This window comes from Bison bison, unplaced genomic scaffold (genome assembly GCF_000754665.1).
Source record: "Bison bison bison isolate TAMUID 2011002044 unplaced genomic scaffold, Bison_UMD1.0 scf7180017864525, whole genome shotgun sequence".
NCBI classification, from domain to species: domain Eukaryota; kingdom Metazoa; phylum Chordata; class Mammalia; order Artiodactyla; family Bovidae; genus Bison; species Bison bison.
Window position 1 is genome coordinate 12,908,215 of NW_011495076.1, and position 14,963 is coordinate 12,923,177.

General features: G+C 38.0%; 1 protein-coding gene across 1 annotated transcript in view; it reads left to right on the plus strand.

The window, feature by feature from the left end:
- CFTR (cystic fibrosis transmembrane conductance regulator (ATP-binding cassette sub-family C, member 7)) overlaps positions 1-14,963 on the plus strand; it is a 216,327-nt gene that overhangs the window by 177,737 nt on the left and 23,627 nt on the right. Inside the window, exon 24 of the mRNA XM_010831223.1 lies at positions 9,768-9,923. Within this exon, the coding sequence (XP_010829525.1) occupies positions 9,768-9,923 (156 nt within the window). The remainder of the gene's footprint in view (positions 1-9,767; positions 9,924-14,963) is intronic.

Here is a 14,963-nt window from a genome sequence, read left to right on the forward strand (position 1 = left end):
TATCTTGGTGAATGTAAAATTCTAATAATTTTTTCACTTCTGTGTCTGTCCATTTTTGATAGTATATTGAAGTCTTCAAGTATAACAGTGGATTCATCTATTTCTCTTTGCAATTCTGTCAGTTTCTGCCTCATGTATTTTGACATGCTGCTGTTAGATATATACATATTAAACATTATTATTATATCTTTCTGGACTATTATTGTCCCATTTATCATTATATGGTACTCCTTTACTATTCATTTTCTGGTACTCTTCATTTATGTAGATCTGTTGATAGCATTGTGCTCAAAATAATAATGGCAACACTGTATTCAATTATGTATGTTTATGTTTCTCTATAAGTAAAATAAATGGCAGCAACAATACAAGGGACAAGAGGGAGGAAGTGGAAATACAGCTGACCCTTGAACAACACACATTTGAACTTACACCCAGATCATGTTCAATAGTAAACACTACAGAGCTACAACTTTCACGTGTGGTTGAATCAGATGATGTAGAATCATAGATACAAAGGGACTATGGATAAATAGAGCGAATATTTATTGACTGCACAGAGGGTGGGTACCCCTTACATCCACCCTGTTGAAGGGGCAACTTTATTTTGTTATGATAACATACTTCTATTACCTGTGAAGTACTCCAGTACTGTTTGTTAAAAGGTGATTTGGACTAGTTGAAAATGAGAAAGTCTTTACTTCTCACTAATTTCACAAGGTACAGAATTCTAAGTTGGTGGCTTTTTTCTCTCAACACTTTAAATATTTCACTCCATTCTTTTTTGGCTTGAATGTTTTCTGAAGAATAGTTGGATTTAGTTCTTTTTTTTGTTACTTTATAAGTAAGGTGTTTTTTTCCTCTTGCTTCTTTCAAGATTTTTTTCTTTATCTCTGGTTTTCTGTCATCTGAATATCATAGAGGAAAACAACAGAATGGGAAAGACTAGGGATCTCTTCAAGAAAATCAGATACCAAAGGAACATTTCTTGCAAAGATGAGCTCAATAAAGGACAGAAATGGTATGGACATAACAGAAGCAGAAGATATTAAGAAGAGATGGCAAGAATACACAGAAGAACTGTACAAAAAAGATCTTCACAACCCAGATAATCACAATGGTGTGATCACTGACCTAGAGCCAGACATCCTGGAATGTGAAGTCAAGTGTGCCTTAGAAAGCATCACTACAAACAAAGCTAGTGGAGGTGATGGAATTCCAGTTGAGCTATTTCAAATCCTGAAAGATGATGCTGTGAAAGTGCTGCACTCAGTATGCCAGCAAATTTGGAAAGCTCAGCAGTGGCCACAGGACTGGAAAAGGTCAGTTTTCATTCCAATCCCAAAGAAAGGCAATGCCAAAGAATGCTCAAACTACCACACAATTGCACTCATCTCACACGCTAGTAAAGTAATGCTCAAAATTCTCCAAGCCAGGCTTCAGCAATATGTGAACCGTGAACTTCCTGTTGTTCAAGCTGGTTTTAGAAAAGGCAGAGGAACCAGAGATCAAATTGCCAACATCTGCTGGATCATGGAAAAAGCAAGAGAGTTCCAGAAAAGCATCTATTTCTGCTTTATTGACTATGCCAAAGCCTTTGACTGTGTGGATCACAATCAACTGTGGAAAATTCTTCAAGAGATGGGAATACCAGACCACCTGATCTGCCTCTTGAGAAATTTGTATGCAGGTCAGGAAGCAACAGTTAGAACTGGACATGGAACCATAGACTGGTTCCAAATAGGAAAAGGAGTACGTCAAGGCTGTATATTGTCACCCTGTTTATTTAACTTCTATGCAGAGTACATCATGAGAAACGTTGGACTGGAAGAAACACAAACTGGAATCAAGATTGCTGGGAGAAATGTCAATAACCTCAGACAGGCAGATGACACCACCCTTATGGCAGAAAGTGAAGAGGAACTCAAAAGCCTCTTGATGAAAGTGAAAGTGGAGAGTGAAAAAGTTGGCTTAAAGCTCAACATTCAGAAAACAAAGATCATGGCTTCTGGTCCCACCACTTCATGGGAAATAGATGGGGAAACAGTGGAAACAGTGTCAGACTTTATTTTTCTGGGCTCCAAAATCACTACAGATGTTGACTGCAGCCATGAAATTAAAAGATGCTTACTCCTTGGAAGGAAAGTTATGACCCACCTAGACAGCATATTCAAAAGCAGAGACATTACTTTGCCAACAAAGGTTCGTCTAGTCAAGGCTATGGTTTTTCCTGTGGTCATGTATGGATGTGAGAGTTGGACTGTGAAGAAGGCTGAGCACTGAAGAATTGATGCTTTTGTACTGTGGTGTTGGAGAAGACTCTTGAGAGTCCCTTGGACTGCAAGGAGATCCAACCAGTCCATTCTGAAGGAGATCAGCCCTGGGATTTCTTTGGAAGGAATGATGCTAAAGCTGAAACTCCAGTACTTTGGCCACCTCATGCAAAGTGTTGACTCATTGGAAAAGACTCTGATGCTGGGAGGGATTGGGGGCAGGAGGAGAAGGGGACGACAGAGGATGAGATGGCTGGATGGCATCACTGACTCGATGGACGTGAGTCTGAGTGAACTCCGGGAGTTGGTGATGGACAGGGAGGCCTGGTGTGCTGCGATTCATGGGGTCACAAAGAGTTGGACACGACTGAGCGACTGATCTGATATTTGGTTTTTGGCATTTATTCTGCTTGATGTTCTATGAGCTTCCTGGACCTGTGATTTAGTCTTTGACATTAATTTGGAGAAGTTCTCATTCATTATTGTCTCAAATATTTTTGTTCCTTTCTGTCTTTCTTTTCTTTCTGGTATTTCCATTATTGGCTCATGATACCTTTTGTAATTGTCCCATAGTTTTTGGACATTTTGAATTTTTCCTTTCAGGCTTTTTTCTCTTTGTTTTTGGTTTGGAGGTTTCTGTTCTCATATCCTCAAGCTTACAGATTTTTTCCCTTAGCCATGTTCTGTCTCCTGTACCCACCATAAGCATTCTTCTTTTCTGTTACCATGGTGTTGTTGTATTTTCTCTCTTGCATTTCTTTTTGAATTTTATTAGCATTTCCTCCTCTCTGTTTACAATACCTGTTCCTGCATGTTTTCTACTTTTTTCCTTAGCGCTTTTAACATATTGTTCATTGTTGTTTTAAATTCCCAGACTGATAATTGTCACATTTCTGGCATATCTGACTGGCTTTGGTGCTTGCTCAGTGTCTTCACGCTGTGTTTTGTGCCTTTTAGTATATGTTGTAATTTTTTGTTGACAAATGGCATTATATTCTAGATAAAAGAAACTCAAATAATTAGGCCTTCACTCGTGTCGGGTTTGGGGTAAAGGGAAGTGTTCTATTGCTCTATAATTATGTCTCGGTCCTTTACTGAGACTGTGCCCTTGGGCTGCACAAGTGCTTCTCAGATTTTTCTCCCCTTTTAGATGCAGTAGTACACTTGTGTGGGCTGGTGCTGAATATTTTCCTTTCTTTGATCAGTTAGGTTCTTAAAAAAAAAAAAACAACAACAAAAAAAACCAGTAGGTTCAGTTCTGGTAAAATAGTTTCTCTTGAAGGAGGCTTTGTTAAGAAAAACAGGATGTTCTGGAATATTATAAAATTGTTGTTCTCACCTTTTCCTGAGGATATCAGAAAATATTTCTGTGTACTTCATTGTGAGATTAACTGTTGGTAGGGGGCTCTTGGAGGTAATACTTATAAAAGTGTGTGTGTCTTCCCTATGAATGGCTCCCTGGGAGTTTTTTACTCTCAGACTTTACCACACTGAGCCTCCAGCGGTTTGTTTAGATTTCCCTAGGGCTTCCCAGGTGGCACTAGTGGTAAAGAACCTCCCTGCCTGGGAGGGAAGTTCGGGAGGGTGGGGACATGGGTTCACCTATGGCTGATTCTAGGGATTATATTCAATAGATTCAAGGGATTAGATCCTATAGACAAACTGCCTGAAGAACTATGGATGGAGGTTTGTGTCATTGTTCGGGAGGCAGTGATCTAGACCATCTCCAAGAAAAAGAAATGCAAAAAGGCAAAATGGTTGTCTGAAGAGGCCTTACAAATAGCTGAGAAAAGAAAAGAAGCAAAAGACAAAGGAGAAAAGGAAAGATACATGCATTTGAATGCAGAGTTCCAAAGAATAGCAAGGAGAAATAAGAAAAACTTCCTCAGTGATCAATGGAAGGAAATAGAGGAAAACAATAGAATGGGAAAGACTAGGGATCTCTTCAAGAAAAATAGATACCAAGGAAACATTTCCTGCAAAGATGGGCACAATGAAGGACAAAAATGGTATGGACCTAACAGAAGCAGAAGATATTAAGAAGAGGTGACAGGAATACACAGAACTGTACAAAAAAGATCTTCGTGACCCAGATCATCACGATAGTGTGATCACTGACCTAGAGCCAGACATCCTGGAATGTGAAGTCAAGTGGGCCTTAGAAAGCATCACTACAAACAAAGCTAGTGGAGGTGATGGAATTCCAGTTGAGCTATTTCAAATCCTGAAAGATGATGCTGTGAAAGTGCTGCACTCAATATGCCAGCAAATTTGGAAAGCTCAGCAGTGGCCACAGGACTGGAAAAGGTCAGTTTTCATTCCAATCCTAACGAAAGGCAATGCCAAAGACTGTTCAGACTATGCACAATTGCGGTTATCTCACACACTAGCAAAGTATTGCTCAAAATTCTCCAAACTAGGCTTCAAAAGTACGCGAACTGTGAACTTCCAGATGTTCAAACTGGATTTAGAAAGGCAGAGGAAACAGAGATCTAATCGCCAACATCCGTTGGATCATCAAAAAAAGCAAGACAGTTCCAGAAAAACATCTACTTCTGCTTTATTGACTGCACCAAAGCCTTTGATTGTGTGGATCACCACAAACTGTGGAAAATTCTTTAAGAGATGGGAATACCTTACCTTCTTATCTGCCTCCTGAGAAATCTGTATGCACATCAAGAAGCAACAGTTAGAACTGGACATGGAACAGCAGACTGGTTCCAAATCAGGAAAATAGTACTTCAAGGCTGTATATTGTCACCCTGCTTATTTAACTTCTATGCAGAGTACATCATGAGAAACGCTGGGCTGGATGAAGCAGAAGCTGGAATCAAGATTGCCGGGAGAAATATCAACAACCTTAGATATGCAGATGACACCACCTTTATAGCAGAAAGCAAAGAAGAACTAAAAAGCGTCTTGATGAAAGTGAAAGAGGAGAGTGAAAAATTGGCTTCAAACTCAACAGTCAGAAAACTAAGATCATGGCATCTGGTCCTGTTGCTGCTGCTGCTGCTAAGTTGCTTCAGTCGTGTCTGACTCTGTGCAACCCCACAGACGGCAGCCCACCAGGCTCCGCCGTCCCTGGGATTCTCCAGGCAAGAACACTGGAGTGGGTTGCCATTTCCTTCTCCAATATCCAGTCCTGTTACTTCATAGCAAATAGATGGGGAAATAATGGAAATAGTGAGAGACTTTATTTTGGGGGGCTCCAAAATCATGCAGATGATGACTGCAGCCATGAAATTAAAAGACGCTTGCTCCTTGGAAAAAAAGCTGTGACCAACATATGTAGCATATTAAAAAGCAAAGACATTACTTTGCCAACAAAGGTCCATCTAGTCAAAGCTATGGTTTTTCCAGTAGTCATGTATGGATGTGAGAGTTGGACTATAAAGAAAGGTGAGCACCAAAGAATTGTTGCTTTTGAACTGTGGTGTTGGAGAAGACTCTTGAGAGTCCCTTGGACTGCAAAGAGATCCAACCAGTCCATCCTAAAGGAAATCAGTCCTGAATATCCATTGGAAGGACTGAATTTGAAACTGAAACTCCAATACTCTGGCCACCTGATGTGAAGAACCGACTCATTGGAAAAGACCCTAATGCTGGGAAAGATTGAAGGTGAGAGGAGAAGAAGGTGATGACAGAAGATGAGATGGTTGGATGGCACCACCAACGCGATAAACATGAGTTTGAGCAGGCTCCGGGAGTTGGTGATGGACAGTAAGCCTGGTGTGCTGCAGTCCATGAGGTCACAAAGAGTCAGACATGACTTAAGTGACTGAACTGAACTTTACTGAATCCCATCATGAAGGCTCCACTCTTGTGACCAAATCACCTCCCAGCCACCCTACCTCTACTAGTGTCACATTGAGGGGTTAGGATTTCAATATATGAATGTAGGAGAGATACAAATATTCAGCCCATTACATGGCAAAAAGACAAAATAATATTTTGTGCAGAAAAATTGTTCAATCTTCTTATTAAAGCACTTTGTCCATAGAAATTACTTTAGTGTTGAGAAATCCTTTTACTCTTTAGGCTCTTAATTTAGGCTTTTACTTTACAGAATCTGTACTTTAATTTTTATTTTCAGTGCATGAGTAATGTAGCAAATATTTCACAAGTTTAACTTAAAAAGAGTAACTTTAAAAAAGAAAACTTATTTTTCTTTTCAGTCTCAAATAGTTTTTTCTTAAAAGCTTTTGATTTTTGCCTAAATTTTTAACGTCACTTTCCCCTAACTAGTATCTCTCTTTTCTTTTTCCTTTTCTTTTTCATCTCAAAGTATAGGCTAGGATTTTAATTTGGAGGTAGGTCATTCATGATAAACCTAGATTTATCAAAATGCCTCAGATGACATATTGTATATATTACAGTACTGGGTAGTCCTCTGATTAAATATATTTAATCAGACTTCAAGACCTAATCTGGGTGAGCTTATCTGCTTTCTCCATTTGTAGTCTCTCTAAAATACTGAGATGCTAGAAACAATTCAAATAATATCAAGGGCTCAGATCATAGCAGCATAAGCACCTAATATCTATTTGATTTTTTTAAACACATATGACATTCTGACTTGATAAAAACTGATGTGAAGTATTGGAATCATTCAGTTACTTATACCGGTTATGTGAAGAGTAGAGTCTCAAGAACTTATTACATTATAAATTATGTTTTATTAATAATAAACAGATCAATCAACATATAAAATTACAGTTATTGTAACTTTAGGGATCTAAATTTCATTTGATTTGACATTTGATTTATAGAGACCACAGGAAGATAAATGATAATTATAACAGTTTTCAATCTATTACAGTATTAAAATTGTGAATAAGACTCTCTGAGAAGAATGTACTGAAACTGTTCTATTCATGGTACAATGAAATTACAACTAGCACCAAATTCAACACTGTTTAACTCTCCACATAACATTGCGATTTATCTTGATCCAAAATTATCAAAGAGGAGGTACATTGAAGTTACTAGAAAACATTGACTTAGAATTAGCATCTGTCTTAAAGGCTTATTTGCGGGAAGTAGTCTGGCCTTCTTAAAACAAATCCCGGAAAAGAATTATTATGTGCCAAGTATATACACAACAGAAGACTTTGTTAGGTATGAATCAATTAGACATGTTGTTGAAAGCCATGTCTGACTTAATGCAATATAAGGAAACCAGCAATATAAGGAAACCAGAGAGATAGCTAAAACTTTATAGAAGTAAAGATTTACAAATTGCCTTAATCCAGTTTTATCCTAGTATAAAACCTTGGTTTTCTAAACATTTAAATATTTGCTTCTTAAGGAAAAAGAATGTAGTCATGTACCCTAATCATTAGAATCCTGGCTAATGATTTAAGAATCTGAAGCTCAAGGAACTTATCATAAAAAGTTCTTGATATGACTTTAGAGCAGGTCACTTCCTGCTCTTGAATTTCCCTTACCTTCTTTTTGTTCATGCCTCCCTGTACAAGGCATACTCAGATTGCTTCTACAAAGCTTTACTGTTGTGTTTGGAAAATCATCAAGTATGGTGAATGTGTTTGTACAAAATGGGCTGATTCAGAAATAGAAGTGTGCATATAAAATTCAACAAGATTTTTAAATTGAGTTAACCAAAATTGACTATATCTATTTGTTTAGATTTACTATAATAAGTTTATTCATATTCTACTAAATAAGTTTATTCATTCTGCCCTTCCCTCTTCTTTTCCTCCTTCCTTTCTTTCGTCTTCCTCCTTCCCTCCCTTCTTTCATTTCTTCCATTTATCTGCCACCTACTCACCCCCCAATTTGTCCATCCATCCATCCTTTCATCTGACTGTCTCTCAGTCAGTCCAAATAAGTTTTTTATTTAGCACTTATGTGAACCAACCACTATGCCAGGTGCTGAGAACTCAATAGAAAACAAGATGGATTACCCTATCCTGTTGAACTGATATTCTTGGGGTGAACACAAGCAATAATCAAGAAAAGAATAAATAAAATAATTACCAATTGTGATCCATAGTATGAAGAACCTCAACAGGGTGTTCATGTGTAACATATTGTTTATCTGATTTCTGTTGTCTCAGAAAATAGGCATGTGTGCAAGTCCCATTATAGGGCTCTTATAATGGACAGAAAGGCAAATGCATCCCAATTGTTTATTGGCTTACCCCAAAGTCCTAGTTTACTTCCTAGGCCTTTCTGATTGGTATTTAATATGTTAAAGTTCCTAACTGGTATTCAGTATGTTATTACTATTGTTGATTTGTGTATGCTCTCAAGCATTTATTGTAGTCCCTAATTAGTTCTGATTTAGAAACTGTTACTAGTCTGTAATGAGATAAATATAGAAACTGAGAGTAAGAATTCAGAAAATCATGTTTGATTTTATACTTAGCTATGGATTGGAAAGTCAAACACCAAACAAAATGAAAGTGTTTACCCCAAATGGTGTAAAAAGCCTGATTCTACAAGACTGTTCAGCTCTCTTGTAAAAAGGCCAAATGAGAAAAAAGAAATAGCAATAATGCAAGGGGAAAGAAAGAACTGTTCAGTGCCACTAAATGCTGAGCAGTTTATTCAGGGCTTCATTAATGGCCTCGCTCTGAGCATCTTCCTCCAAGTGCTGGTCTGAGCTGGCGTCAGAGAGCCGGCTCCGTGTGGGCCACCCGAAGCACTCGCTGTCACCTTGCAGTGCACAGCCTTCTCAGTTCCGTGCTGTGTTCGTAGAGTCTTTAAGTCACAGGAACAGGTTATTTTTTCTCTTTCCCTTAATATCCCTTTTGCTTCCTAAAATTCTGTTCTTGCCAATCAGAATGGATGGAAGAAGTTGATTTGACAACTGTCCAGGTACTTACCCACTGAGAAGAGGCAAGGCCCAACCTGTCTTTTGAGATAATGTGTAGCTCACTGAATTTATTCCGTCTTGTCAGGCCTGAACTTGGCATTCACCTATTTTATTATGGACAGTATATGAATGTTAGAACTCCTGTGGATTTATTCATCTTCAAGCTTGTATTCACATTTGACTAGGGACAGGGGAGCCTCACGGGCTGCCATCTATGGGGTCGCACAGAGTTGGACACGACTGAAGCGACTTAGCAGCAGCAGCAGATCAAGCTGTAGGTCTCTGCTTCTGGCTTGATCCCATTCTCAAAAATTACGTGCTTTAAGACACCCTTTGTTTTCTTCGATGTGAAATGGACCTTATTTTAACCTTTTTGCCATTAGTAAAAATCAGAGATAAATGAACTCGGCATCAGGGATCCAGTCCCTTATGGCCAGTTTCTATATTGTCTTCCAGAGTTGCTGTGTTCCAAATCAGTTTTAATCAGAATTGGAAGTATGTACAAAGTTTTGAATGAATAAGTGAGACTTCCTGGGTGATGATTAAAAAAAATGTTTTCCATGGGTTTTTAAAATTCATGTATAATATCAGATTGCATTTATGGTATTGTATCCATGTGTCACAGGAGTAATTCCATCACTCTAATATTCTAGGTGGGCCTCTTGGGAAGAACTGGATCAGGGAAGAGCACTTTGTTACTGGCTTTTTTGAGACTGCTGAATACCAAAGGAGAAATCCAAATAGATGGTGTGTCTTGGGATTCAATTACTTTGCAACAATGGAGGAAGGCCTTTGGAGTCATACCACAGGTAAGCAATACAGAAAGACTTAACTAGTAAAAAACTAACTAAGTACATTTTCCCATTATTTGACACTTGAACTCAATAAATTCACATTTCCCTGCAAAACATATTCCCTTTGTATTGCTGTCTTTATTTTCTGTTATGCAGTCTTTTTATAGGGAGTAAAAGTATTTCTAGAAGTTTGGAATTCTCTGACATACAGTTGTTAAAATATTAATAACTTTGATAGCTTTTTCAGAAGATATAAGCCAGAGTAGGAACATGGGGCTTTTGTACTTAGCAACTTTTTTTATTCCTGCCTCAATGGTCTCCAAGTTAGCAATCACAGCAGATTGAGAAATGTTTTGCAAGTGAAGTATGCTGCTGAAATAACAAACTCGGAAGCATTATATAGTGGAATTGAAAATAGAAAGTGTAATGATTGTTTTTTGTTCTTTGAATAGAATGAACCATGTCGGATTAATCTGTAGCTTTTTTTCAAAAATGTCACTCTTTGATTTGGGTTACAAAGGATCTTCAGCCTCACTGGTTTAGTATCATTCTATCTGTGTTATTATGCAAAAGGGCTTTTTAATTACGTAAGAAATAGCAATAGTTCCATTTTTCAATGACCTTAATGGAAACCAAGAAATGTCTTTACTGGGACCAAGTCTGAAAGGCATGAACTGTATGTCTACTAGTATTTGTTCTCATCTCTATGGATATAGTCTCTGTTTTATGATCTCTTTGTACTAATGGGCACTAAGTCCATTCCACTACCATGGTTCTAACAATTCTCTGCTTTAAACACAAAATTAAAATGCCAGGAGCATCTCTGGGTAGATGGACTACAAATCTAACCAGAGAAAATGGCTTGTATTTCCTGATAGATTACCTCTGTGGAACATTTTCCCCTTTCATCTAATGAGGCACTAAATATTGTGACTGCTAGACAGATGCTTTTAATTCATTTGTCTAGACTTTGTCATGGTGCCAGAAGCTTCATCCTGGTTGAACTTTTGAAAAACAGTATTGTTTCTTCAGGAAAAAAAGAGGGATTGTTAGTGGGTGTGAAGATGAAGAAACCCTGGGAATACAAGTATCCCGTGGTGACAGCATTAGGCAAGATAACAATGTTGAAGAGCTGGGGATAGAATCTGGTTGTCTAAGAAGCACTGCCATTCAATTGACTCTCTGTTTTCTGATCCAATTTTAAACGACAATAGTGAAGCTTTTGTTCTTCTTTGTTGTTCTTGTTTATACAGATCTGCTTGTTAGAGTAACCAAAGCTCTAAGAAATAATTTCATTTCATTGGGAGTCCTTTGTTTATCTCACTTGTGATAGAGAGATTTTTGTTTTATTGTATGTTCTATTTAGGGCTTCTCAGGTGGTACAGTAGGAAAGAATCCGGGTGCCAAAGCAGGGGTCGAAAGTGATGCAAGTTCCATCCCTAGGCTGGGAGGATCCCCTAGAGAAGGAAATAACAACCCACTCCAGTTTTATTGCCTGGGAAATCCCATGGACAGAAGAGCCTGGCAGGCCCCTGTTCACGGGATTGCAAAGAGTTGTGCGTGACTGAGTTACTGAGCACGCACATGTTCTATTTAGGAACCCAAATATGTAAAGTATGGAGGAAAACTAAGAAGGCTAGAGTTATGAAAATTTTTTATCTTGACTTTCTGTCAACATGAATCTTCCAAACTTCTTTTCCCCTCTTCCATGGCATCAAGTTTTATTATAAACTAAACAAGAAATACTTTAAGCTATGCCTTTATAAATGTGTGATCATGCTAATAATAAATGTTTCTCAATATACATGTTTACAACCCTGGTTTCTGGGACAGTCTTCCAGTATCACAAGGATGTCTGTAGGACAGAAAGTATTATTTCTTCTATAGTGACATCTTGAGAATGATAAATGAATGCCCAAGAGAGAAAGAGGGCAAACTCCTCAGACCTTTTTAACATCCAAATCAAGAGATGCTTTTATTTTCCCAACTTTCCTTTAAAAGTTCAAATTAAGCAATTTTTTTTTTCTTTCCTAGAGTTTGATCTTTAAAAAGCAGCAGGAAGAAATTAAAAATCCAGGAAGTATTTTTCTTTGCTTTTCCATCTTTTTTCCCCCCTTCTGTCTTCTTGACCTTGCAAGGCCATAGTTCCCCAAGACCTCTGACACTTGAGATATCAGAGATCTCTAGGTCAGTTAGTCATTTGTATCCAGATACATGAAACAGGAAACTTTGAACAGGAAACTTTCCTCTCCCTCAAAGTGATCCTGAGATATCAGCTGTGGAATCACAAGATGTCTTTAGTTTTGGCAAGTTCTTACTCTGTGTGTGTGTGTGTGCGCGCATGTGTGTGTGTTCTTTCTTCCTGTAGCTAGAAATCTTAGAAAAGGTACCAGCGTAGAAAACAGTACATTGTGTACATTTGAGGTGGCGCCTTTTTGAATTTGTTCTACTTTACCTCTAAGCTCTGAGAGCATGAAGAGGAGACAATGAGGCCTATTGTCAGATCCCATTGACTTAGCCAGTTGAATACCAAGACTTAAAATTGTTCATTCACCTTGAACCTTGTTAATCACTTAATTCAAGAAAAGCAGAAAAATAAGTTAATTTTTAGAGCTTCAGATACAAATTTGAAAGGCTGCAAACTATTATTAGGGGATGACTCAGCCTACTCCTGCAGTGAGACTCTTTGATCTGAAAATAATCTATACCAACACAGCGTAGTATCTTTTGCTATGAGGGCTATCAGATAGGGTCAAATCATGTATCTGTAGAGCTGAACAATGATATTGTATGTGCAGCACTTCTCATTCAATTTCACAGTAATTAACAATTTAATATTAGTCATTAAACTACTTCCACATGCTTTAAATGATAATAAGTACCATGGGTTCTGTACTTACAGTATAAGATATTGAGGTCTCAGTCCAGCCCATGAACTTTCAGTGAGAACTCATTGCTTAAGTCAGGGATCAGAGGAAGAAGCCAAAATGATAAATAGAGGTAATTAAGTGTAGTGGTGAACAATGAGAGAATCATTCACATGCTGAGAGAGAATCCAGCTCCAAGCTCTGTCATGGCTGCTTCCATCACAAACTGTATCCTTCCATCTTTTGCTCCCACTGTGCTTTTCTCATCTTCTTAAATTTTCTATTGCACACAAAGTAAATGTTTTACAGCACCATTCCAGCTCTGTGCTTTGTCAAGTCAAAAACCTTCTAGGACACCCCTTTCTTCACGAATAATGTCCAGATTTTTCCATTTGCGGTTTAGGTCCCTGATAATCTGGTTTCAACAAGCTTTCTAGTCAGGTCCACCACTCTTCACACCTGGCGCTTTTAAGTTTCAGTCAAGCAGGACTTGTGCCATGGGAGATACCTCAGTTTTCTCGCTCATTCCTCTGTCCCTGCATTTCCTCTGTCTGAGATGATCTTTCTTCAGCTGAGTCACTTTGGCATCTCAGAGATTAACTCTACCAGGTAGCCTTTTCTAGCTCCTTCCCTTCTCCCTTTAAGCCTGACTCTAACCCCAACCCTCCACTCCCGCATCCCAGTCCCAAGTGGGATCGAGAACTTTGTTTATAAATCTCTCCTGGCACTTCTCTATGTCTTATATTGGAATTATTTACGTATTTATTTAATTTCCACCCAGTATTGTAAACACTTTGTAGACATTCTAGTTAAGGAAGCAGATTTAAACATGAAGTCATAAGCAGTCAGAAGATTAGCAAGAAGGCTGTAGTAGAAATGCAAAATAAAGCATAGATTTTTTTTTCCTCTTACTGTTTTTTCTATCTCTTATATAGCACACACAATAGCTTGCATGGTAGGACTCATTACCCACATTTTTTGGCTGAGTCATGAAATGCTTGCTGTCATTTCCAACAGGTTGTGGTTCTGCCTGGATCTGTATTTTACTAGTATTATAATCTTTGGCAAGTTATTTAATTTCTCCGAGCCTCAATTTCCTTGTCTGTAAAATGGGTATAATGGTAGTAACTACTTTATTGGGGGTTTATGAGGATTAAATGAGTAAAGGAACTTCAACTTCAAATAAGTTGAAGTACTTAAACTACTTCCTGGCATGTGTTAAGTACAATACAATACACTCTGTTGTTCTAGTTGTTACTTTTATTTATAGTTCCTTGAGAATAGGGATTCATGTCTCTTTCATTTATGTATTGGAAAGGAAATGAATGAATAAGTATTGACAGTTTCACAGAGAACATGATGATGAAAGTGGGCCTTAAAGGGTTATAAAATGTCTTGGTTTTAGAAACGTGTGTGGCAGGGAGTTGTGGAGAGGATATTCCAGGATCCCAGAGAGGCATATTATAAGCCACTACAGAAATGACAACTAGAATAAGAGTTGGGGGACAATGGGGAGAGAAGACCATCTGTTAGGAAGCATTAGGAGAAAGAGGGAGACTTGATTCGTACTAAAGTAGTCTAGTGAGGAGTGGGTTGAGTCTTCTTGAGCTGGGAGGTAGGTGGTAAAGGGCAGCAGAAGAGTATGCCATGCTAGCAGCTAGTGGACAGTGGATTTCAGTAGGCAGGACAGGGAGCAGGGAGATGGGCTCAGAAACCCCCTAGCTGTGATGTGTAAGAGCCTGAACTAAAGTGAATAGGACGTAGAGCGTTGGGCGTAGAGTGCCGAATTTAAGGGAGATAAGGAAAATGACTAGTCTGGGTGTTAATACAACATAATTGTACTGTTTCTGAGCCTAAAAATTGGAAATTTATGGTAATTTGGTCAGATCTGGAAATCATGTTTTGATGTTATTTCTGAAAGTGTATATTAAAACACTGTAGTGTAAAATGTTGTGAAAAATGACTTTACAGAAACATAATTTGAACATAAGTTGTCATAATATACAAATAAATGATTTATAATCAAAATGATAGTTATTTTTATCAACCTTAAACACTTTTGACCAATATAATTCACCTACTTTTTGTTACTCGATGTTCCTAAAAGCAAAGCAGCATTTATTTTTAGACATTCTGTAATGCCACCTTAGGATCTTGATTTGTTCATATTGGATGGATTTTAATTGTA